Source organism: Pelophylax lessonae (genome assembly GCF_965119305.1).
Source record: "Pelophylax lessonae genome assembly, chromosome: 9".
NCBI classification, from domain to species: Eukaryota; Metazoa; Chordata; class Amphibia; order Anura; family Ranidae; genus Pelophylax; species Pelophylax lessonae.
The window spans coordinates 240,717,841-240,743,278 of record NC_138776.1 but is presented as its reverse complement, the minus strand read 5'-3'; the positions used below and the strand labels follow the sequence as shown (position 1 = coordinate 240,743,278).

General features: G+C 45.0%; 1 protein-coding gene across 1 annotated transcript in view; it reads left to right on the top strand.

Annotated features, from left to right (window-relative positions):
• LOC309563345 (phospholipid-transporting ATPase IC-like) overlaps positions 1 to 25,124 on the top strand; it is a gene marked incomplete at both ends in the record, with an annotated part of 170,504 nt that extends 145,380 nt beyond the window's left edge. The window contains 2 exons of the mRNA XM_082267739.1: positions 1,247 to 1,377; positions 24,693 to 25,124. Coding sequence (XP_082123865.1) covers positions 1,247 to 1,377; positions 24,693 to 25,124 — 563 coding nt within the window. The remainder of the gene's footprint in view (positions 1 to 1,246; positions 1,378 to 24,692) is intronic.
• Positions 25,125 to 25,438: the final 314 nt, after the last annotated feature.

Here is a 25,438-nt window from a genome sequence, read left to right as displayed (position 1 = left end):
GCTTAACACCAGCTGTTCTGTGTTCTGTTACATCAGCCAGTCCTGCAGTTATGCCCGTAAACTGACTTCTTTCTCCAAAGATGAACGAAAGCCGCATTGTACACAGGAAACTGGCAGTCGGGTCCATGCTGTTATTTATTTGATTTAAACAGAAAGTCCATAGGTCTTCAACCACTTCAGCTCCGGAAGGTTTTACCCCCTTAATGACCACTGCATTAATTTAACTGACAATTACGCGGTCGTGCGACGATGTACCTAAATACAATTGATGCCCTTTTTTTCCCACAAATAGAGCTTTCTCTTGGTGGTATTTGATCACCTCTGCAGTTTTTAAGATTTTGCTCTATATACAAAAAAGTGCAACAATTTTGAAAAAAACACAATATTTTTTTACTTTCTGCTATAAAACATTCCCAATAAAAATGTTTTAAAAATCTAATTTTTTTTATCAGTTTAGGTCAATTTGTATTCTGCTACATATTTTTGGTAAAAAAAAAAAAAAATCCTAAACGTATATTAATTGGTTTGTGCAAAAGTTATAGCGTTTACAAACTATGGGATACATTTTTGGACTTTTTTATTTATTTATTTTTTGTTTTTATTAGTTCTTATTTAACGGCGATCAGCGATTTTTAGCAGGACTGCGACATTGCGGCGGACAAATCTGACACTTTTTGGGGACCAGTGACACCAATATAGTGATCAGTGCTAAATAAGATGCACTGTTACTGTATAAATGACACTGACAGGGAAGGCTTTAATACTGGGGGTGATCAAGGGGTTAAGTGTGAGCCTAATTGTGCTCACTAACTGTGGGGGGAGGGAGGGCTCTGTGACAGGCACACAGAGATCGGTGTTTCAGCTTAGCTGAGACACGCGATCTCACTGTGCCTGTCTGACAGGAGAGCCGCCTGCTTTGTTTACATAGGCAGGCGGCTTGCCTGTCAGTTTCCTCGAAGATTGCGGGAGGCCGGCGGCGATCGAACCCGCTCCTCCTGCAATCTGACTCCTGCCGTGTCTAATCACAGCAGGAGTGCGGCTCCGGCGGCGCATGCGCGCCGCTAAGACTGCGTGCACGTAATCACGTAGATCTACGTGATTATCCGCAGCCGAGCCGCCCTGCCGCAGTAACAGCGATAAAAAAAAAAAAAAAAAAAAAAAATTTGCTGTGTGGGGATGGACTTTAATTTCACTTATAAATGAATATTCCAATGACTACTAATGTTTTTTTTTTTTTTTCTCTAAGGTATCATGGTCACCACCTTAGGCAGTGGATGTGTCTGGCTTATTTTGCTGTTGGGGATGATTTTGAGCATTATTCCCTCACTCATCTGGCGATTTTGGTCAGGATCATCAAGTCCAAGTCTTATCAAATCAGTAAGTTGCCTTAAAAATATAATGAAAAAATCATATAAGAGTGGATTTCATCTTTAACGAAAACACTGTTTGCTTTTGGCTTCTTGGTACAGAAGTAAAGAAGATTTGTCCTCTGTCTGCCAATGCTACTAGGGCTGCAGGACATAATTCAACTTTAGCACCACCTCCTGGGGAGGTTAATTATTACAGTACTTGATTACATTATTACTTTATGAACATTTGAAAAATGAAAAAGATGGGATTTTCGAGGTGTTACCACGTTTACTATACTCGTACACAGTATCCCTTTATACAAATGATAAACAGGGAAACGGGACTTTGAAGGCCAAAGGGACAAAGGAGCATGGGGTAGCTCATGACCATAATGAGGACGGTATTGACACATCCACAATGGCTCAAAAGTGATATGGTCCAGAAATATTTAGACAGAATAAGGGTGGATAAAGCACCTGGACCAGATGGCATCCACCCACACATCCTAAAATAATTGAGCGCTGTCATTTCAAAGCCTTTGTTTCTAATTTTTAGGGACTCGTTAAGGACTGGAATAGTACCACTGGATTGGCGTAGGGCCAATGTGGTGCCTATATTTAAAAAGGGATCAAAGTCTTTGCCAAGTAACTATAGACCTGTTAGTTTAACTTCTTTAGTCAGGAAGATATTGGAGAGTGAAATAAAAGACCACATAGATGAGTTCTTGCTTGAAAAAAATATTTTAACCACTTTAGGACCGGAGGATTTTCCTGCTTTACGTCCAGGCCACTTTTTGCAACTTTGGGACTTTAACTGACAATTGCACGGTAATGCAATGCCGTACCCAAAACAAAATATATGTCCTTTTTTTTCCCCACAAACAGAGCTTTCTTTTGGTGGTATTTGATCACCTCTGCACTTTTCATTTTTTGCGATATAAATAAAAAATGCGACATTTTTGAAAAAATAACAATATTTTTCTACTTCGACAGTTAAAAAATATCCAATATATTCAATTTTTGTCATATATTTAGGCCAAAATGTATTTAGCTACATGTCTTTGACAAAAAAAATTCTCAATGAGTGTATTTTTAACCGCGTTAAGACCGGAAGATTTTACCCCATTCCTGACCAGGCCATATTTTGCCATTCGGCACTGCGTTACTTTAACGGACAATTGCGCGGTCGTGCGACGCTGTACCCAAATTAAATTTATGACCTTTTTTTCCCCACAAATAGAGCTTTTTTTTGGTGGTATTTGATCACCTGTGCGATTTTTACTTTTTGCGCTATAAACAAAAAAAAGCGACAATTTTGAAAGAATAACAATATTTTTCACATTTTTTTATATGAAATTCCCCCCAAAAAAATGTAAAAATCAAAATTTTTTAACATTTTAGGCCAATTTGTTTTGTGCTTAATATGTTTGGCAAAAAAAATAGCAATAAGCATATTTTTATTGGTTTGCGCAAACGTTATCGCAGCTACTAACTACGGGAAATTTGTCATTTTTATTGGTTTTTTTTTTAACTAGTAATGGCGGCGATCTGCGATTTTTTTTTTTTTTGCGGGACTGCGACATTGCGGCGGGTAGATCGGACCCCTAACTGACATTTTTGACACTTTTGGGGGGACCAGTGACATTACTACAGTAATCAGTGCTATAAATATGCACTGTTACTGTAATAATGACACTGGCAGGGAAGGGGTTAACTTTATTGGTGCTCAAGGGGTTAATGTATGCCTGGTGCTTACTAACGTGTGTGGGGGGGAGGGTACTGTGTGACACAGGCACAGATCGGATGTTCAGCTATGCTGAATCCTGTAATCTGTCCCTGCCTGTCACATAGGAGATGTTTCTGAATACAGTGGGAGCGGGCCTCCGGCGGCACGCGCGCCGCCCACAAGGGGAGGAGTCCAGCGACGTAGGTCTACGTCGCTGGAAGATAACGATACACTTTGCCGCAGTACGCTCCATGTGAGCGGTCGGCAAGTGGTTAAGCAACAGACAGCATGGATTTATGAAAGACAGAAGTTGTTAAACAAACCTGATTTCTTTTTATGAGGAGGTAAGTAAAACCTTGGACAGAGGGGTGGCTGTGGACGTAGTATACTTGAATTTTGCAAAAGCGTTTGACACAGTTCCCCACACACGGCTAATGTGTAAGGTGAAGTCTACTGGCTTGGAAAGATTGGTTTGTAATTGGATAGAAAATTGGCTAAAAGATAGAATTCAGAGAGTAGTGGTTAAGGATTCTTACTCTGAATGGTCTAAGGTTATCCGTGGTGTACCCCAAGGTTCAGTGTTGGGATCCTTACTTTTTAACATCTTTATAAATGATATAGGGTCTGGGACTAAAAGTACCATTTCAGTCTTTGCAGATGACACCAAGCTTTGCAGTGGAATAACTTCTTTACAGGATGTCTCCAACTTACAAGCCAACCTCAATGCACTGCTTCATTGGGCAACTATGTGGCGAATGAGGTTTAATGTTGATAAATGTAAAGTTATGCAGGGTGGCTGTTACATTACAAGTTCTACAAGCGCAGTCAGCTCCGTCAGACCATATGTGAATGTAATATTCATAAGATATGTAGATCTTAGATGCCACACAACACAACCATGCCTGGCAGGGCAGGAGGCCTAGTTTTTCTCTGCTGCTGGTCAGAAACACTTACAGGCCCCCCGCCTAGTAAAAAGAGTAGCAGCAGACTGATAAGCTTACTACTCTGTCACTATGGTCTCTTCGCCTACCAGCATGCCACTTGGTAGTATTGCAGCACAACTTATTGACTTCTTGTGCTATCCCTCCTCTAATCTAAACTCTGATGTACAACAGGGGAGGACTGGGTCAGGGGGCAGGGGGGCTATTGCCCCCCTGGCCACTCTGATGCTCCGTAAAAAGGCTGCGCGGCTTCTGTCACAGACTTGCCTAAAGGATTCCTGGTGAAGAGAAGTAAAATGTCCCCACTTCTGACTTACTGAGTGCGGGATGAAGACAAGGACAGAGCACAGTCCTCCCCCCCTCCCCAGCAGAGGCTGGTTCCATGCCCCACTAGAGACTCTTCTCCCCAGGGCAGCCCCGACCAAGCTGTCCTAGCTCCCCCCAACTGCCCCCTGCTTACCGGGTCGGGAACCCGGATTCGGCAGGAGAGTAGAGAGTACCTGGAGCAAAGCTTCAGCCTGGAATGGGGGTCAGGAGGAGGCCAGGAAGAGGAAGAGTGGGAGGGGGGCCGAGTCACGGCACCATGGGCCTCTGGTTTGTACTTGCCCCCTGGGTCAAAAGTGGCCAGTCAGCCCCTGATGTACAGGGACTGTATGAAGCTGATACCAGGTCAGAATAAAGAATTTACACTTCTTGTATTTGATGATGTATTAATGAATACATACACATAATTTGGGTCTTGTATATCTGCAAGGAGTTTGGCTTTGCTCCCTAGTGCAGACACTGTAACAGGTCCCCATTCACTAGCTCCCCGCAATGTTCTGCCCAAGCCTTTGTACATTTTCCTGGGAAAACTCCATTGCTCTTCTCCTCTTGTCACCAGGAGTCCTGGGGGATGAAGTCCACAGCCTCCATTCTCTCTATAGTGCAGCTCCCCTCAGAGCTACAAGTTCTTTGATCCCTTGCGGCAAATCATGCAGGAGTTTAGGGGGAGGGAGCGCTGCACTTTATGTCCTTTCCCCTTTGTATCACCGCCGCTGCCGGGAAGGAGGAGGGAGCAGACACACACAGCCCCCTTCTGTAAAGGAGCAAGAGTGCAAAAGAGAGAGTGGGGACTAGAGCTCAGCCCACTTTTCAAGAGCTATTCAGACCAGCGGCACCAGGCTACAAACAGCATTTGCTATTTTGATTTCATGGCGTCTGCTATTTTGGAGATTTGTGTTACACCTGTTAAGAACAGTCTTGCGGTACTTCTGTCCGTATGACCTCTTTTGTAACGGACTGTTTTGCCCCTAGGCTACTGAATTAAGGAAAGATACCCAGTTCTTTGGTTTCTTGTCTCCTTCTATATGGTCTTTTTTGTTTTTATGCTCCAACTCTGGTCGGTCGTTTGGTACATGATTACTTGTCTGTCCAGTCATTTTGATCCAATTGCTGCATTCTACACAGGTACCATGATCGTCATATACCATTAAATCCTGTAGGAGATTTGTCGATTGACTTTTAAATAAAGGATACTATGCTATTACAAGAATGTGTTTGATATGAATGCATCATTGAATCCTGAAGAAGCTCCGTCATGGAGCGAAACACGTAGGTCCACAAGCATATCATATGACCCATTTTTAGGTTATGTGATGCATTTTAGACATTTTTAGGTATTGTTTTAATTATATGACTGTTTAAAAAATACTTTTGTGTACAATATTCATTGTAACTTCTAATTAATATGGAATATTCTTTTACCTGTATTACTTGGGTTGTTGATATATAGGCACATTAAAATCCCCATATCCAGGGTTGGTAGATTTATCCCCTTGCTGTCCCTCTCCCTTAATCCCCCCCCCCTTCTTACTAGTCGCCTACTAGTCGACTACCAACCTGGCTATTTTACCTACTTTATTCAAGGTGATGGTGCCAGTTGATTCATAGCCAGACTATTTCTCTCCAAACAATAGATACAAACGGACAACTTTTTTTTTTTTTTTTCAAATGTTGCTGAATATTTACATGTCAGGAATTCTATTATTCAGACATAACGTTATTGAAGAAAAAACATTGTCATTTCAGTGGAGCTCCTTGGACTAACATCCTTTTTTTTTTTTTTTTGCAGCTGGCAAAGAAGAAAAATCTTGTCCAACTGCCATTTCGGCATAACAGGACATCCAGAAGGCGTTCCAGCTTTGCATTCTCCCACACTGAGGGCTTTGACAAATTTGTCACCAGGACGAAAAGAGACCAGAACAGAAAGAAAAAAACAGTATCATGGACAGAATGATCAAATGGCATGAGAATTTGGGTTCCGTTATTTGAAGAAAAACTTTGATGGCCCTTCTCTTTTTCCTGCTCTCATTGTACATTAACCATTGAGGCCCATCTCGTCCTTACTCTTGTAAGTTTGTAAGCAGAACTTCTGGTTAGATTTGTGGAAATTTCCATTATGAGATGGTATCCTCTCTACCCATAACCATCAATACAGGTTTTAAACTTAAACAACGGAAACAATAGAAACTGTAAAATAAATTAAAATTGCACCTTTCACTTTAGAACATAATAAATTGATGTTTCCTAACATGCTTGTGCATCTTTTTTTGATATAAACAACTGCATTTTTAAAAAATTTGTCTTATAGGTTTCGTCCACATAGACGTAAAGCAACACCTGTGTGCCGAAGCATAAAATCCTTGACACTTGCCTTCCTCATTTCCTTAAGCATGTGCATATGGCATTTCTCCCTAAACATGGATGTGGTGAAACGCCACACGTACATGCATGGGTAACCTATTATGCAAAAACAATCTGTTTTTATCAGAGCATTAACAAATAACCAAAAAATCAATCAGCTCAGTGAGCCCTACTAACCCTCCATAAAAAAACGGGTATATGAAGGAAAGAGATGGTAGAATCTAGTGCTCTCCGTATAGTAAAATGTTATTATCCACATAAAATACATGCTCTATAAACAAAAAAAGTGCGACAATTCTGAATAAAAAAAAACAATATTTTTCACATTCTGCTATATAACTGTAATGTTCCGGTACCTTTGGTACCCTAAATTACTCTTTTCACAAGTGTATGCGCCCCACCATTCTCTTTTGGAAAGGTGCGCATACACCTTTAAGACTGAAGCTGTCATCACTCAGCGCCGGACTAGATGGCTATTTAAATCGCCGGTTCTCACTCACATGTGTTCGTTCAAACACCCTTACCTGGATGCTAACTTGGCTTGAAGCTTTCGTGCTTGCAAGCATACCTCGCTGACGGAACCTCGCTGCGCTGATCCCTGCATCCCGCTTCCGGATCATCCGCTCCTCCTGAACCAACCTTCGGCTGTATTGCTATTAGTGCTAAGTACCCCGCAGGGGAACCCTCTATAAACTTACTTATACTAAGCTTACACTATCTAGCTCTGCATAGTAAAGACTATTTATCACATCTGCATATCTAGATTGCTAGCTCTTAAGACTAATGCTACTTATTCCTGCACTGGGTTGATCTCTCTTGTATGTCCACCTGCTACTCTGTCATCTGCTACCATACATGATTGCTAAACCTACCTGCATCCATCTGCTACTGTCTTACCTTCAAGTGTCTGTCACCTACCACCTCCACTCAACCTGTCTCTTAAATCTTCATCACTGTGTTACTACATACATAAAGTAACTCTAGGAACCAGCTTGTTGAGTGTGTGTATTTACTAGCTGAATTAAGACCTTCCACACATGATGAGTCATTGAGGTTGGGAATGGTATCTCAGCATCTCTCTTACATGACTACTGAAGTGGAATATTTCTGCAGCTGAAAATCCACACCATACATGAAACGCAGGAGCGTTACAATAACATTCCCAAAAAAAATTAAAATATCTAAATCTTTTTAACATTTGTTTTCTGATACATATTTTTGGTAACAAAAAATCGCAATAAGCGTATTTTGATTGTTTTTTGCGCAAAAGTTATCCACTAACTACAGGAAAGATTTACGTCATTTTTATTGTTTTTTTTTTTTTCACTATTAATCGCGGCGATCTGCGATTTTTAGCGGGACTGCAACATTGCGGCGGACAGATCAGACCCCTGTTGAACTATTATATCCTGCGCTATGGAGTTCAAAAAAACCTTTAGATGCAGCTATTCTTGTGGCAGAAACAGAAAGAGTCGGTTTAAGATCAGACCCCTAACTGACATTTATGACACTTTGGGGGGGAGGGGGTAAAAAAATTGCAGTAAACGTATTTTGATTGGTTTGCGCAAAAGTTATAGCGTCTACTAACTACAGGAAATATTTATATCATTTTTATTTTTTTATTTTTTTTTTTACTAATGGCGGCGATCTGTGATTTTTAACGTTACTGCGACATTGCGGCGGACAGATCAGACCCCTAACTGACATTTTTGACACTTTTGGGGGGACCAGTGACATTACTACAGTAATCTGTGCTAAATATATGCACTGTTACTGTAATAATGACATTGGCAGGGAAGGGGTTAACATTGTGGGTGATCAAGGGGTTAAATGTAAGCCTAGGGGAGTGTTTCTAACTGTGGGGGCGGGGGATTGTGAAATGATCATAGAGACCTGTGATCCTATATAGAAGGATCACAGGCGCTCTGTGATTATTCCAGAGAGAAGAATGGTCAGCTATATTTACAACAGCTGACCGTCCTTCTCTCTCAGCGGGGAGCGATCGCGGGTGCCTGGCGGCAATCGGAGCCGCCAGCCCAGTGCATCGGAGTCCCCGCTGCCGAGTGGGGGCGGGAGCGGCACACGCTCGCCCCCTAGCAGCAGGCACACGACCGACCTAGGGCTACGTCGGTTTGCACAGGAGGGCTGCCTGCCGCAGTATATCTGCGGCAGGCGGTCCGGAACCGGTTAATCTCATATCCCCAGAGGGGAACTGCTAATTTTGGCCCGCTGGTGAAACGGGTCAAAATATGAGGTGAGCGGTCAGAATACACTGGTGGAGGCGAGCAGGAGCACTTTGGAAGATTTAACACTCTTTTGGGGAATGTTTTTGTGGATTTTTTTGTATATGAAGTTTTTAACACTTTGAGTATTTTTTTGTATTTCCTGTTTTATATTTAGATAATCAGCAATTAGGATTTTATTGCACTGTTTGTTTGAGATTAGCGCTGGATTACAGCATTACATTTAAACTGATGTTTAATTTTTATGTACAGCACTGTGTTTGGGCTTATATTTACCTTAGTATGTCCGTGTATACAGCTGTTCACTGGTTACTATATTGATTGCTGTATGTTGCTCAAACAGCTGCTGAATGTTACCAAATTAATTTTGACATCAAACCACATTTAGAGTATAAGTGCCGGTTCACATTTCTGCGATGCGGGAACGCTGCGAATATGCATCGTGTTCCCACATCGCATCCGCACCCCTGGCAGTTCACACTGCCATATGCGATAAGCAGGGGGTGTCAATTAAAAGTTAACGACACCCCCAGTTGCGATCGCACATCGCAGTGCGATCTGCAAGTTCGCACAGAATCGGATCGCACTAGTGTGAACCCCCATGCGATCCGATTCTGCTGCGGATAAAAAAAAGTGTCCTGTGCGAGTTTAGGTGTGATTGCGGTGCGAATTCAGCCATACAAACTGTATGGCTAAATTTGCACCGCACAGAGATCGCATGTAATTTTAGGAGCCGTGCAACCTCGCCAGCGCTATCACACAGAGCAGGGGCGGGGTGGGGCCGAGTAGAAGGAAGGACAAGTGGCCGCTGTCATCTGAAGTCCCGGCGCCTATGATAGACATCACACGTCCCGCCAACTGTGCTGTCTATCATAGGAGGAGGGACTTCCTATGACAGCTACTGCTCATCCTTCCTTCTCCTCGGCCCGGCCCGCCCCCCTCTGCCTCTCGGCGCTACCTGGGTTTTTTTTTTTCTTTTTTATATATTGGCATATAACACACACTGTAGCTTTGCCCTCCATTTTTAGGAGGAAAAAGTGAGTGTTATACGCCGATAAATACCATATACAAAATGCATAGTCATTTCTGCTAGGGGGGATAATACCACTTTTTGATGCCAAGAAAGTACTTAATTTTTACACTTTAAGGCGTTCCGTATATATATATATATATATATATATATATATATATATATATATACACACACAAATTGCCCCTATGTCAGATCACATGGGGAACCACTAGCACCCCTTATCCCTCATAGGTAAAGTAGACATCTGAAACCTGCCATATTTAGATTTGATTTGAAGCAAATTTCACGTTGGACAATAATCTGCTGTTTCACAAACTGTACACTGGAGATATTCAGAGATATGAATACTTATGGAAAACTGTATCTGGGACATGGTTATAACCATAGCGACATCCTAGAAACCACTACTCAGACGCTTAATTGGTCAGATGGCCTCTGTCAACATTCCTTGGATACCAAATAAAAAAGGAATGCCAGTTCAGTGTACAGTTCTCATGTACTATCAAATCAGGAACATCTGTCAAGTTTGAGAACTGATAATACCTGGCCCATCGACTGCACTCTGATAACATCCAAGGACACTGCAAGGATTCTCAACTCTTTTATTTCTCTGTTGCTGTATTAGGTCTTTATTTCTTTGATACGCCTTTTTTCCTGTAAATATTTTATTTGCACCAAACTTGACCCTTTCAATATTAAACTTATTTTGAAGAGTGTTAAAACTGTTTTTAAGGCTTTTAATGCAAGTTAAATGAATCCCTGTCTCTTGAAGAGCGCTACTTTATACAATAAATCACTGAACATATCTCACTGTGGTTACAGTGGGTGTTACAGATGTTTATTCTTAAATCATAATTGGTATTGCTAAGATTATGAGTTTCCGCCTGTCAGTTAAAAAGCGGTGGTGGTAGCTAAAGGGTTAATTGTTTAATTAACTACTTAAGCCCCGGAAGATTTTACCCCCTTCCTGACCAGGGGGTATTTTGCGATTCGGCACTGCTTGACTTTAACGGACAATTGCGCGGTCGTGCGATGCTGTATCCAAACGAATTTGGCGTCCTTTTTTTCCCACAAACAGAGCTTTCTTTTGGTGGTATTTGATCACCTGTGCGATTTTTTGATCATGCGCTATAAACAAAAAAAGAGCGTAAATTTTGCAAAAATAGCAATATTTTTCACATTTTTTTATATGAAATTCCCCCCCAAAAAAATGTAAAAATCAAAATTTTTTAACATTTTCGGCCAATTTGTTTTATGCTACCTATGTTTGGTAAAATAAATCGCTAAAAGCGTATTTTGATTGGTTTGCGCAAAAGTTATCGCGTTTACTAACAAAGGGAAAGATTTTTGTCATTTTTGTTGTTTTTTTTTTTAACGCGTAATGGCGGCGATCTGCGATTTTTTTTGCGGTACTGCGACATTGCGGCGGACAGATCGGACCCTTGACTGACATTTTTGACACTTTTGGGGTTACCAGTGACATTTCTACAGTAATCAGTGCTATACATATGCACTGTTACTGTAAAAATACACTGGCAGTGAAGGGGTTAACTTTTTTTTTTAAAGGGAGGGGCTATGTGTGTCCCTAGGGGCGTGCTTTCTACTGTGATTGGCTGTGGCTTCAGATGTATGAACAGTGATCAACGGTTCTACATAGTAGAACCGTATGATCATCCTTCATACACAGGGGAGAATGACAGGCAGCTTGTTTACACAAACCGCCTGACTTTCTCCCTCTCCCCCGACAATCGCAGAGTGACCGGCGGACATCGGGTCTGCCGGTCACACGAGCGAGGGGGTCCGTGACCGTGCGGGAGCGCGCCTCCGGCAGCGCGCTCGCTCCCTAGACCCTCACAGGCTAGCAACGTAGACCTACATCGCTTTGCCTGTGAGGGGCTGACTGCCAACGTAGATCTACGTTAGGCAGTCGGCAAGTGGTTAACATAGCCCAGTGGCAATCGCTGTCAGGTGGTTGGCACCTAGATTCTGGTCCTGCAAGCTTGAAAATCTTTGGTTAGGGTGCATTATTAGGAAAATGACAAAGTGGTATGAGCTTGGCTAGTACTTTCATGAGTTATTGAAGAGGGCATGTATCTGATACCCACGTTCGTCACACACAGCTCTTCTGTAAAGAAGCCTTTCCATATTTGGAGATTAAATCTCTTTTTCAACAGACATAAAGAGTGCTCCCTTGTCTTCTGTGATGACCTAAAGTGAATAAATCAACACCAAGTTCACTATATGGACCACTTCTGTGTTTATCTATGTTGATCATATGCCCTATTCAGCTCCTCCAATCTTTCTTCATAGCTGAGCTCCTCCATGCCGCTTATCAGTTTGGTTGCCCTTCTCTGTAAAAAAAAAATCTCAATTGAGCAGTTTTGGCTATAGTTGAAGAATGTCCTTGCAAAAGGAAAATGATACACAGTTAATAGGCAATAGACAATAGTTAAAAAGACTGACAACGTTGTCATACATAAAACACATGCCCGGGTTTATATAACCACATCTAGGTCAACACCCTGTAATGCCACATAAATCAAAGGTCACGATTATAACAGCTCAATGGTAAAGGGCAGAGTATATGGGGGCTGAAGGAGTCCCAGGTAACCTAATGGTGTCAGCGCCTAGCGGCCTTACAGCTCGCAGTGGGTGTCTGGGCTTCTTATTTCCCCAAGTGGACCACATGAGCTGAACAAGAAATGGTAGGTCACCACATGAACTAAGGTTCCTACAGATGTCCAATTGACGAGCTTGGAATGTGTGAGCTGCAGCTGGAATGGACTGGATCTGTAGGTTCTTTACTTAGAGCAATTCACTAGTGCAAGTATATGCAGTTCTGTTAAACGTGAGAGATGGTTTCAGTTTAAGCTAAGACAGTCTGTGTTGTGCATATAGATACACAAAATTCCTGGTTGATTGAGGCAAATCCATGCAGTGTCAGGTGCATAGTTGCCAATAGTCCCGATTTTCCCCGGGACAATCACGATTTTCAGACCCATGTCCCAGTCTGTCCGTGTAATGGGAAAAATCACGGGAAATTGGCTTTGTCCCGTTGTTCTGTGGGTGACCTGTCAGATCACCGGGACGGCCGAAGCTTCTGGCTGTTAAAACATGGCCACGGGATCTTCCTCCCTTAACAGCTAATCGGCTTCCCTCTTCTGTTGTAGAAGCAAAGCAATTCACTTGTACACTGAAGCCGATTAGCTGCCTGGGTCAGAGGCCCCTCCCCTCTCCGCTGTACACAGGGAAGTGACCTGCTAGCTGGAGGGAGATCCTGCGGGCACCACATTGCTGTCGCCCACCTCCCCAATTCTTAGTGAGCTGACAGCTTGCATCAGGAGTTGCTGCAGGCACTACAGTTGAGTGGCCATGGGGTGATCTGCTGGATGTTCTATGTGTTTGGGGGTGGGGGGTACAGAGCTGTGTTGGGGTTGGAGTTGCACATCAAGTCCTTTACCATGTCCGCACCCTCTCTGCCATCTCCTGTATGATGTCCGCACCCTCTCTGCCTGTCTCCTGTATCATGTCCGTACCCTCTCTGACCGTCTCCTGTACCATGTCTGCACCCTCTCTGCCATCTCCTGTATGATGTCCGCAACCTCTCTGCCTGTCTCCTGTATCATGTCCGTACCCTCTCTGACCGTCTCCTGTACCATGTCTGCACCCTCTCTGACCGTCTCCTGTATCATGTCTGCACCCTCTCTGACCACCTCCTGTATCATGTCCACACCCTCTCTGAACATCTCCTGTGTCACGTCCGCACCCTCTCTGACTGTCTCCTGCACCATGTCCACACCCTCTCTGACCCTCTCATGTATGATGTCCGCACCCTCTCTGACTGTCTCCTGCATCATGTCCGCACCCTCTCTGACCCTTTCCTGTATCATGTCTGCACCCTCTCTGACCATCTCATGTATCACGTCTGCACCCTCTCTGACCATCTCATGTATCACGTCTGCACCCTCTCTGACCGTCTCCTGTATCATGTCTGCACCCTCTCTGACCGTCTCCTGTATCATGTCTGCACCCTCTCTGACCGTCTCCTGTATCATGTCTGCACCCTCTCTGACCGTCTCCTGTACCATGTCTGCACCCTCTCTGACCGTCTCCTGTATCATGTCTGCACCCTCTCTGACCGTCTCCTGTATCATGTCTGCACCCTCTCTGACCGTCTCCTGTATCATGTCTGCACCCTCTCTGACCATCTCATGTATCACGTCTGCACCCTCTCTGACCGTCTCCTGTACCATGTCTGCACCCTCTCTGACCTTCTCCTGTATCATGTCTGCACCCTCTCTGACCGTCTCCTGTATCATGTCCGTGCCCTCTCTGACTGTCTCCTGTACCATGTCTGCACCCTCTCTGACTGTCTCCTGTACCATGTCTGCACCCTCTCTGACCGTCTCCTGTATCATGTCTGCACCCTCTCTGACCACCTCCTGTATCATGTCCACACCCTCTCTGACCATCTCCTGTGTCACGTCTGCACCCTCTCTGACTGTCTCCTGCACAATGTCCACACCCTCTCTGACCCTCTCCTGTATGATGTCCGCACCCTCTCTGACTGTCTCCTGTATCATGTCCGTACCCTCTCTGACCGTCTCCTGTACCATGTCCGCACCCTCTCTGACCATCTCCTGTACCATGTCCGCACCCTCTCTGACCATCTCCTGTATCATGTCCGCACCCTCTCTGACTGTCTCCTGCATCATGTCCGCACCCTCTCTGACCCTTTCCTGTATCATGTCTGCACCCTCTCTGACCATCTCATGTATCACGTCTGCTGCACCCTCTCTGACCGTCTCCTGTATCACGTCTGCACCCTCTCTGACCGTCTCCTGTACCATGTCTGCACCCTCTCTGACCGTCTCCTGTACCATGTCTGCACCCTCTCTAACCGTCTGCTGTAAAAAGTGAAACATTTTAAAGCTTTATTTTATTGAGGTTGAGATTTAGGGCTAATTTACACTGCAATGTGTGTTAAATCGCAGAGCAGCTGGAGCGATTCAGCCCTCCGGCAGCTCTGTATTTCCGGCTGGCTAGAGGACAGTGTGGTGCACGATTCAGCACATGCACGGTCCCTTATTTTTGTTTGATTTGTAACAGCTTTATTTGAAGTGTACAAAACTAACATTTCATTCGCTGCAATGTCGGGCAGCAAAGTGCGCTGCCTAACATTGTAGTATGATTCAGGCTGGTGCACTGTGATAAAATGCATCTTTCGCAGCACGCTCCAGCGCAGCATTGCTTTGTGAATGGGACACATAGGAAACATTTGCAGTGACAGACATTTTACCATACTTAGAGTTGCCACCTTATCCCTTTAAACCAGGACACACATTAATTACACAGGTTCCTATGGCTGATTAGGGTGGTAATTGAACTTCCTTGTGTGCATTATATTAGCCTCAGAACCTGTATAATAAATAGGTCTCCTGGTTTAAAGGGATGAGGTGGCAACCCTACAGTACACCTTCTGTCACCACATAAAACTTGAATTGTCCCTTATGAAAGCATAGCAGTAACGTTCCAATAAAGGAAACTGTCCTACAATAAGAAAAATCAACGCTTAGGCTAGGCTAGTGCAAACAGTTAAATACTGACACAGCTATTTTCACTGTATGCCCCCCCTGCCCTTCTCCCCTCCTTTATGTACTACTCAAACTCAGGCTCAACACAGCCTTGTAGGCCCTGGTTGCCTTGACGACGCCCGGCGCCGCACGTGACCAGTGACGCGACGACAGGACGCAGGCAGGCGCTATGGGCGTGTGCGCCGACTTCCGGTTACGTCACAAGATTCTCCTCCAGGACCGGGGCGCACCGGGGGTAGCGGAATGAACCGAAGAGAAAGGCCGGGGGAGGCGGGGAGCCGCGAGTGATTTGGGGACCGGGCCTAATAGCTGCTTGACGGACGCCGGGAGGGGGAGGAGCCGGAACTGAGAAAAGAGGGGGGAGCCGCCCTGCCGGGTGCTGGAGACAGGTGAGAGGAGGGGGAGGGGCGCTGACACACAATGAGGTGGTGGTGGGGGCTCCCCTATTTATGTGTATTGTGTACTGACCTGATTACTACACACAGCTCTCTCCTTCTATGTACAATGGCTGCCTGTTTACATGACTGTCACCTATGGCAGGATCACTCCACACCTTCATGGCTTCTCTATGCTGTGTATATATATATATATATATATCTATCATGGCTTCTGTATGCTGTATGTATGTGTATATATATATACAGTGGGTACGGAAAGTATTCAGACCCCCTTAAATTTTTCACTCTTTGTTATATTGCAGCTATTTGCTAAAATCATTTAAGTTCATTCTTCTTCCTCATGAATGTACACATAGCACCCCATACTGACAGAAAAACACAGAATTGTTGACATTGTTGCAGATTTATTAAAAAAGAAAAACTGAAATATCACATGGTCCTAAGTATTCAGACCCTTTGCTGTGACACTCATATATTTAACTCAGGTGCTTTCCATTTCTTCTTATCATCCTTGAGATGGTTCTACACCTTCATTTGAGTCCAGCTGTGTTTGATTATACTGATTGGACTTGATTAGGAAAGCCACACACTTGTCTATATAAGACCTTCCAGATCACAATGCATGTCAGAGCAAATGAGAATCATGAGGTCAAAGGAACTGCCTGAAGAGCTCAGAGACAGAATTGTGGCAAGGCACAGATCTGGCCAAGGTTACAAAAAGATTTCTGCTGCACTTAAGGTTCCTAAGAGCACAGTGGCCTCCATAATCCTCAAATGGAAGACGTTTGGGACGACCAGAACCCTTCCTAGAGCTGGCCGTCCGGCCAAACTGAGCTATCGGGGGAGAAGAGCCTTGGTGAGAGAGGTAAAGAAGAACCCAAAGATCACTGTGGCTGAGCTCCAGAGATGCAGTCAGGAGATGGGAGAAAGTTGTAGAAAGTCAACCATCACTGCAGCCCTCCACCAGTTGGGGCTTTATGGCAGAGTGGCCCGACGGAAGCCTCTCCTCAGTGTAAGACACATGAAAGCCCGCATGGAGTTTGCTAAAAAACACCTGAAGGACTCCAAGATGGTGAGAAATAAGATTCTCTGGTCTGATGAGACCAAAATAGAACTTTTTGGCCTTAATTCTAAGCGGTATGTGTGGAGAAAACCAGGCACTGCTCATCACCTGTCCAATACAGTCCCAACAGTGAAGCATGGTGGTGGCAGCATCATGCTGTGGGGGTGTTTTTCAGCTGCAGGGACAGGACGACTGGTTGCAATCGAGGGAAAGATGAATGCGGCCAAGTACAGGGATATCCTGGACAAAAACCTTCTCCAGAGTGCTCTGGACCTCAGACTGGGCCGAAGGTTTACCTTCCAACAAGACAATGACCCTAAGCACACAGCTAAAATAACGAAGGAGTGGCTTCACAACAACTCCGTGACTGTTCTTGAATGGCCCAGCCAGAGCCCTGACTTAAACCCAATTGAGCATCTCTGGAGAGACCTAAAAATGGCTGTCCACCAACGTTTACCATCCAACCTGACAGAACTGGAGAGGATCTGCAAGGAGGAATGGCAGAGGATCCCCAAATCCAGGTGTGAAAGACTTGTTGCATCTTTCCCAAAAAGACTCCTGGCTGTATTAGATCAAAAGGGGGCTTCTACTAAATACTGAGCAAAGGGTCTGAATACTTAGGACCATGTGATATTTCAGTTTTTCTTTTTTAATAAATCTGCAACAATGTCAACAATTCTGTGTTTTTCTGTCAGTATGGGGTGCTATGTGTACATTCATGAGGAAGAAGAATGAACTTAAAGCGGAGTTCCACCCAAAAGTGGAACTTCCGCTTTAGGGAGTCCTGACCCCCTGACATGCCACATTTGGCATGTAATTTTTTTGGGGGGGGAGCGGGTACCTAGTTTTGACAGGTACCCGCTCCCACTTCCGCTCGGAGCGCCGCGATGCCCTGAATGGAAGTTCTCCTCTCCCCCTCCCTCCCTGCAATCTTCTGGGACACGTCAGAGGTCCCAGAAGATTGCCGGCCAATCACGGCGCGAATCGCGCATGCGCAGTGGGTACCCGGCTGTGAAGCCACAAACTGTGACAGCCGGGTGCCCACAGCAGTGATGCCGAGGGAGAGGATCGAGGCTTCGGGCGGCCGCATCGCTGGACCGTTGGACAGGTGAGTAAATGGCTGGAACTCCGCTTTAAATGATTTTAGCAAATGGCTGCAGTATAACAAAGAGTGAAAAATTTAAGGGGGTCTGAATACTTTCCATACCCACTGTATATCTATCATGGCTTCTGTATGCTGTATGTATGTATGTGTGTATGTATGTGTGTATGTATATATATATATATATATATATATATATATATATATATATATATATATATATATATATATATATATCATGGCTTCTGTATGGTGTGTGTGTATATGTATGTGTGTGTATATGTATATGTGTATATATATATATATATATATATATATATATATATATATATATATATATATATATATAAAAAAAAATTAGTAAATGTCTGCAATTGGTCACCCAAGATCAAGCTATCATCAAACAATTACAATAATATAATTATATATAATCAAACAATCATCCTTTTACTTTTGTGTTAAATTCCCATCCCATCAAAGACAAAAAATCGAATCATTTCCACTGGCTGCCTGTAGATGGATCGCCATAGCAGCTATTGAACCCTGTGAAAAAAAATCCGATCGCGTTTTGAAGATGACATCACGGTAAGCCATATTGAGGCCGCCGATTTATTGCTACGTTTCGGCTTCCGAGTGACCAAATTCTGGGGGATCGCTTAGTTCCCGATTACCGACAACACGTCTGTGAGTCCTCGAGGACGGAAGGTGGTCGGAAATTGCCTGTAAATTGGCACATGTATGGGCAGCTGCAATGGCATGTCCTGTACACACACATGTCTACTGTGCCTATCTGTATAAGGCGGTGATGGTGAACCTTGACACCCCAGATGTTTTGGAACTACATTTCCCATAATGCTCAACTACACTGCAGAGTACAGGAGCATCATGGGAAATGTAGTCCCAAAATATTTGGGGGGCTAAGGTTTGCCATCACTGGTATAGGGTGACCAAAGGACCGGTGTGGACATCTTCCATGTGATGGGCAGCATAAACCAAATATGAATAGGTGTTTTTTTTGTGCAGTAGATAAGAAGGAAACCACCCCGAGTGCCGCACACCATTAGGTCCCGGTGTTCTGTCGAAATAGCCAATTGGGGGAGAGCTTGTCCTGGCTCAGTGTATGCTGTATAAGGGAAGGAAACAACCCCGAGTGCGGCACACTATTAGGACCCGTTGTTCTGTCAAAATAGCAAGTTGGGAGAGCTTGCCCTGGCTCAATGTATGCTGTAGAAGAGAAGGAAACCAACCCGAGTGCCGCACACCATTAGGACAGTCACTATAGTAGAAGCCGAATCATCCCAGCTCCGTCCAGGCCATGTCTCCTAATGTGTTTCACCCCACCAATGGCGTTGAGTCCTAGTGGACGAAACGTGTCAGCCATGGCCTGGACGGAGCTGGGCTGAGGCCCCTTCTACTATAATGGCTGCCGTTGTTCTGTCGAAATAGCCAATTGGGGAGAGCTTGTGCTGGCTCAATGTATGCTGTAAAAGAGAAGGAAACAACCCAGAGTGCAGCACACTATTAGGACCCGTTGTTCTTTTGAAATAGCCAGTTGGGGAGAGCTTGTCCTTGCTCAGTGTATGCTGTATAAGGGATGGAAACAACCCAGAGTGCCGCACATGATCAGGACCCGACAGTCACTATAGAAGCAGCATCAGCCCAGTTCCATCCAGACCCTGTCTCCTGATGTGTTTCACCCCACCAATGGCGTTGAGTCCTAGTGGACGAAACGTGTCCGATATGGCCTGGACGGAGCTGGGCTGAGCCCCTTCTACTATAGTGACTACTGGTGTTCTGTCGAAATAGCCACTTGGGGAGAGCTCATCCTGGCTCAATGTTTGCTGTATAAGGGAAGGAAACAACCCCGAGTGCCGCACACCATCAGGACCCGACAGTCACTGTAGTAGGAGCAGCATCAACTCACAGCACTGTCCAGGCCATGTCTCCTGATGTGTTTTACCTCACCCGCTGAGTCGTGGAAGGTGAAACGTGTCAGAATTGGCCTGGACTGAGCTGGGCTGAGGCCCCTTCTACTATAGTGACTGCCGGTGTTCTGTCAAAATAGCCAATTGGGGAGAGCTTGTGCTGGCTCAATGTTTGCTGTAAAAGAGAAGGAAACAACCCCGAGTGCTGCACACTATTAGGACCCGTTGTTCTTTTGAAATAGCCAGTTGGGGAGAGCTTGTCCTTGCTCAGTTTATGCTGTATAAGGGACGGAAACAACCCAGAGTGCCGCACACCATTAGGACCCGACAGTCACTATAGAAGTAGCATTAGCCCAGTTCCATCCAGGCAATGTCTCCTGATGTGTTTCACCCCACCTATGGTGCGGAGTCATGGACGGCGAAACGCGTAGAGGACTGAGGCCCCCTTTTACTATAGTGACTGCCGGTGTTTTGTCAAAATAGCCAGTTGGGGAGAGCTTGGGAAGGAAACCACCCCGAGGACCCAACAGTCACTATAGTAGAAGCAGCATCAACCCAGCTCTGTGAAGGCCATGTCTCCTGATGTGTTTTACACCACCCGCTGAGTCTTGGAGGGCGAAACGCATCGAAGGCATGGCCTGGACAGAGCTGGGCTGAGGCCATAACTCCAGTATCTTCGTACAGGACGGGCGGTCCTCTTTCACATAAAAGTGGTCCCAGTGGCGGATTTACCGCAAGATCACTTTTATGGGCGGCAGGATAATAGAATAAAAGTGATTAAAAAAAAATGTGTTTAAAGGGACAGTGTAAAAATAAAAGGTAAAATAAATAAGAAAAACATTTTTTTTTTTTTTAAGCGCCCCGTCCCTCCGAGCTCACGCACAGAAGCGAATGCATACACAAGTCGCACCCACATATATAAACGGTGTTCAAACTACACATGTGAGGTATCACCACGATCGTTCGAGCGAGAGCCATAATTCTAGCCCTAGACCTCCTCTGTAACTTTAAACTGGTGACCTGTAGAAATATCGAAATAGTTGCCTCTTGAGATTTTAAAGTACCAATGTTTGTCGCCATTCCACGAGTGTGCGCAATTTTGAAGCATGACATGTTGGGTATCTATTTACTCAGCGTAACATTCTTTTACTTTATAGAAAAAAATTGGGCTAACCTTACTGTTTTCTTATTTTTTATAAATGAAAAAGTGTATTTATTACAAAAATTGCGTTTGTAAGACCGCTGCGCAAAGAGTAGTATAAAGTATTGCAACGATCTCTATTTTATTCTCTAGGGTCTCTGCTAAAAAAATATATATGTTTGGGGGTTCTAAGTAATTTTTTACTGATTTTAACTTGTTAACAAGTGTCAGAAATAGGCCCGGTCCTTTTAAGTGGTTAACTAAAACCAGAACACACAGAATCTGGTGCAGCTGGACATGGTAACCAATCAGCTTTTAACTTTTAGTGATTGTAATGTCTCGCGTTTCTTTTCTTTTTTTTTTTTTTTTTAAATAACAAACACGTTAGGGCTCTTTCACACAGGAGGACCGTTCAGATCCGCCTGTCTGTTTTTTTGGCGGATCTGAATGGTCCCCCCATGCATCCCTATGGGGCATCAGATGTCCGCTGACATCCGATCTGTCAAATCCGGACGGATGGAAACCCTGTTTTCCATCCGTCCAGCGGATCGGATGAGAACGGACTGAGGGTCAGTTCCCATCAGATTCCCCCATAGAGATGCATAGGGAACTGACAGCTGTGTCTCTGCACACAGTGCGGAGAACAGCTGTGATTCTCCTGCTCAGCGGGGGATCGGCGGATTAATCTCCCGCTGAGATAAACGGAGTCCGTCCGACGGACGGATAGTGTGAAAGGGGCCTTATACTCACCTGCTCTTTGCAGTAGATTTGCACAGAGCAGCCCGGATCCTCTTCTTCGCTGCTCCTGGCCCCTCCCTTCTATCAAGTGCCCCCACAGCAAGCAGCTTGCTATGGGTTAGCCGAGCTGCAGCTCCGTGTGTCCATTCAGATACGGAGCTGCGGTTCGGCCCGCCCCCCTCTCTCTCCTGATTGGCTAACTGACTTGAATTGACAGGATCAGGAGCTAACTGATTTTGACAGCCGAGGGAGCCAATGGTGCCTCAGGTAAGTCACTGCCAATCAGAAGGGAGAGTCCCCAATGGTCGAGGGACTCCAGGACATCGCTAGATAGAAAGGGGGCTCAAGTAAGTATTAGAGGGGCTGCTGCACACAGAAGGCTTTTTATCCTAATGCATTACGATAAAAAACCCTTCTGTCTTTACAACTCTTCAGATTGTTCAATAAAGGCCCGTACACACTTGCAGATTGACCGATCTGCCGATTGTAGGCTTGTTAGTATGATGCCTCCGACAGCCGACAGCGCACATTCGGCCGAAAAGAATCTGTCATGCAAGCATTAAAATTTTTGTAGGCCGACACCAGAACGGCCGATTGTTCGCCAGTCAGTACAGAATTCGGCCGACAGACAACAGATTTGCAAGACTGGGCATGCTCAGAAAATAAAAAAGACAAGGAAAGTTAACCATCACATGACATCACTTCTGCAGTTGGCTGTTGTTGGCCGACAAAATTAGTGTGCAGTCTTTTGCAGTTATCAACAGACACGACAGCCCTGGACAAAAGACGGCCGATCGTTCGGCCGACGATCAGTACGGGGCTTTAGGCTTTGACCTTGGTACGGCTTTGAAATCACGCTACTTCAGCACGATTTCAAAGATGCCCGATCAGTGCGATTTCGATGGGTGACCTCATTTAACCAAAGTCAATGCAAGTTGCAATGAGATCACAACGATTTGTACGGTTCCATTGCTAGCAATGGGGTGTGATTTGTCGTGTTATTTTGAACTGTCAGATTGCCCGACAAAACGCACTAATGTGAATCGGGGCTAAAACATGGAAGCTAATTGGTTACTATGCACAGCTGCACCAGATCCTGTGTGTGCCCGTTTTTGTCAATCTACCACCTTGTCTAGGGGTTTAGGTGGCCTCTGCCATACAGTATAGGCTAATCCATTTATGTCTATCTACAATGGAGAAAGCTTGTGATCCTATTGTTGGCCTGGGTTTCTGCATGAATAGCAACTGAAACAATCTTCAGCATATTCACACTGGAAAAAAAAAAATCAATCGCCCTTAACCACTTGACTACTGGGCACGTTTACCCACTTCCTGCCCAGGCCAATTTTCAGCTTTCAGCGCTGTTGCACTTTGAATCATGAATGCGTGGTCATGCAACACTGTACTCATATGAATTTTTTATAATTTTGTTTACTCAAATAGAGCTTTCTTTTGGTGGTGTTTAATCACCGTTAAAGCAGAAAACCGAAAATTTTGAAAAAACAAAACATTTTTCGTAGTTAGTTTTTTTGTGTAATTTTGCAAACAGGTAATTTTTCTCCTTCACTGATGTGTGCTGATGGGGCGACACTGACTGGCAGCACTGTTGGGCTTGCACTGATAATCAGGACTACACTACCTAGGCCCTATTTATACTAATATTGCCGGGGAATGGTAAAAACAGGTGGTTGTTATCTCCCCCCCCCCCCCCCCCCTTAACCAAATTTATTTTCTCTAATCATCTTCCAGGGCAGCACCTGAGATGCTCCTCCTACCTGAAACAAGAAACACATTAGTCTACCAATATAAAAGGCCAGTCATACCTTCTGCCTCAGTATGATTGTTTCCTCCGGACCCACAGGAGCTGTCTCTGTGCTAATTGCAGGAGGCTTCCTAAACAGCCTCCCATCCAGCTCAGCAAGCCTTGGGCAGTACATTGGGTCAATGAACTGCCCCTCACCTGACCCCCCGCCTGAGGTTTCACCCCTACTGAGGGGTCTGCAACCATCCCCCCATCTGTCAGGATGCCCATGGTATCCACCCCAGACCGTGCCTGGAGCAGCGGATCCTCTAGGCAAGTTCTGCTAGCCAAAACTCCCTTTCTGGATGTATGTAGAGTGGGGTTGGGCCACCTCCCTGCATGTGGGGAGCGTCAGCTTCCTGGACCCCCTGAATGCGGCACCCCCTGGTACCCTCGCGCTTTGCACCAGTCCAAGCGACCTCCAGGCAGCATCTTCGATGTTGGAGGAGCAAGATGGCGTCGGGACTGGAATTTCGCGTCCCTTCCGGTGGCACGCTTCCGGTCTGCATCCATCTTGGGGAAGGCAGAAGTCGGAGCGGGGGACATCCCCTGAGCTCATTTCCGGCGTCAGCGCAATTTCTAAAAGATACTTACAGCATTTTAACTAGAAACAAGCCGAAGACAAATGCCTCAATGTTCACAAAGAGAAGCGGACCCTTGGATACCAGGAGGTTGCAATGTCGGTATGTCCACCAACCTGCATGGGGGCAGGGTTGGAGCTGGGCAGGAAGCAGTTAAAGGTCCCTATGCTATGGTTTCTATTCTGAGACTTATGGTTTCTTTTCTGAGACTGACCATGTCAGATGTCTCCCCGCCCTGCCCTGCAGATCCTGCAGGACAGGACAACTCCAAGGTAAGCCAGAGCACACTGAAGTTCCCTCACTAACAAACGTTTTTCTTACAGTTGTGTATAGTAACTGCCTGCCTCACTGGGTCCTTTGTGCTTATTTTAGACAAAGACCCCAGGAGAGAAGAAGGCAAAGACCAGTAGCAAGGCATGCGCCTCTTGCGGTTACAGGTATCCTCCAGATTGGAAGAAACCCCTATGCCAGAAATGCATCAATAAAATGGTGGCCAAAGAGTCACAGGGGTTCCTTAAGGATATGCTTAATTCTTTTAAAAAGGAAATTAAAAGCATTATTGGTCCCCTTCGTACAGCCATAGAAAAACTGGAAGCCCCAGCAAGCCCCAGTCAGGCCAGCACTCCATTTACCAGCATGACTCCCATCCCTTTGTGCAGGGGGAATGAGGTGGACCAAGCGGAGCAGGGGTCTGATGCAGACGACTCTGAATCAGAATCCGATGCTCGGAGTGGCCTGTGCTCGGAGTCAGATAATGAGGATCCAGCATCAGACAGTACACTCTTCCCCCTCAGGGGACACTGATTATTTACTGAGGGCCATAGTAGATACACTGGGTATCAAAAAGCAAAAAAATCGCAGAGCTTTCACTACATGATAAAATGTATAAGGGTCTGCAAGCAAAAAAAACCTAGAACCTTTCTGGTGCATGAGTCTCTGAAAAACGTGGTCAAGAAAGAATAGGAAGAACTGTAAAAGAAGCTCGTTACCCCAGCTACGATTAAATACAGCTATCACAGAGGAGGATGCCAAACCCTGGGTGAAGTGTCCTAAGGTAGATGCTTCCCTCGCCAGATTTGCAAACCAGGCTGATTTAGCTTTCAACGACTTCGGAACTC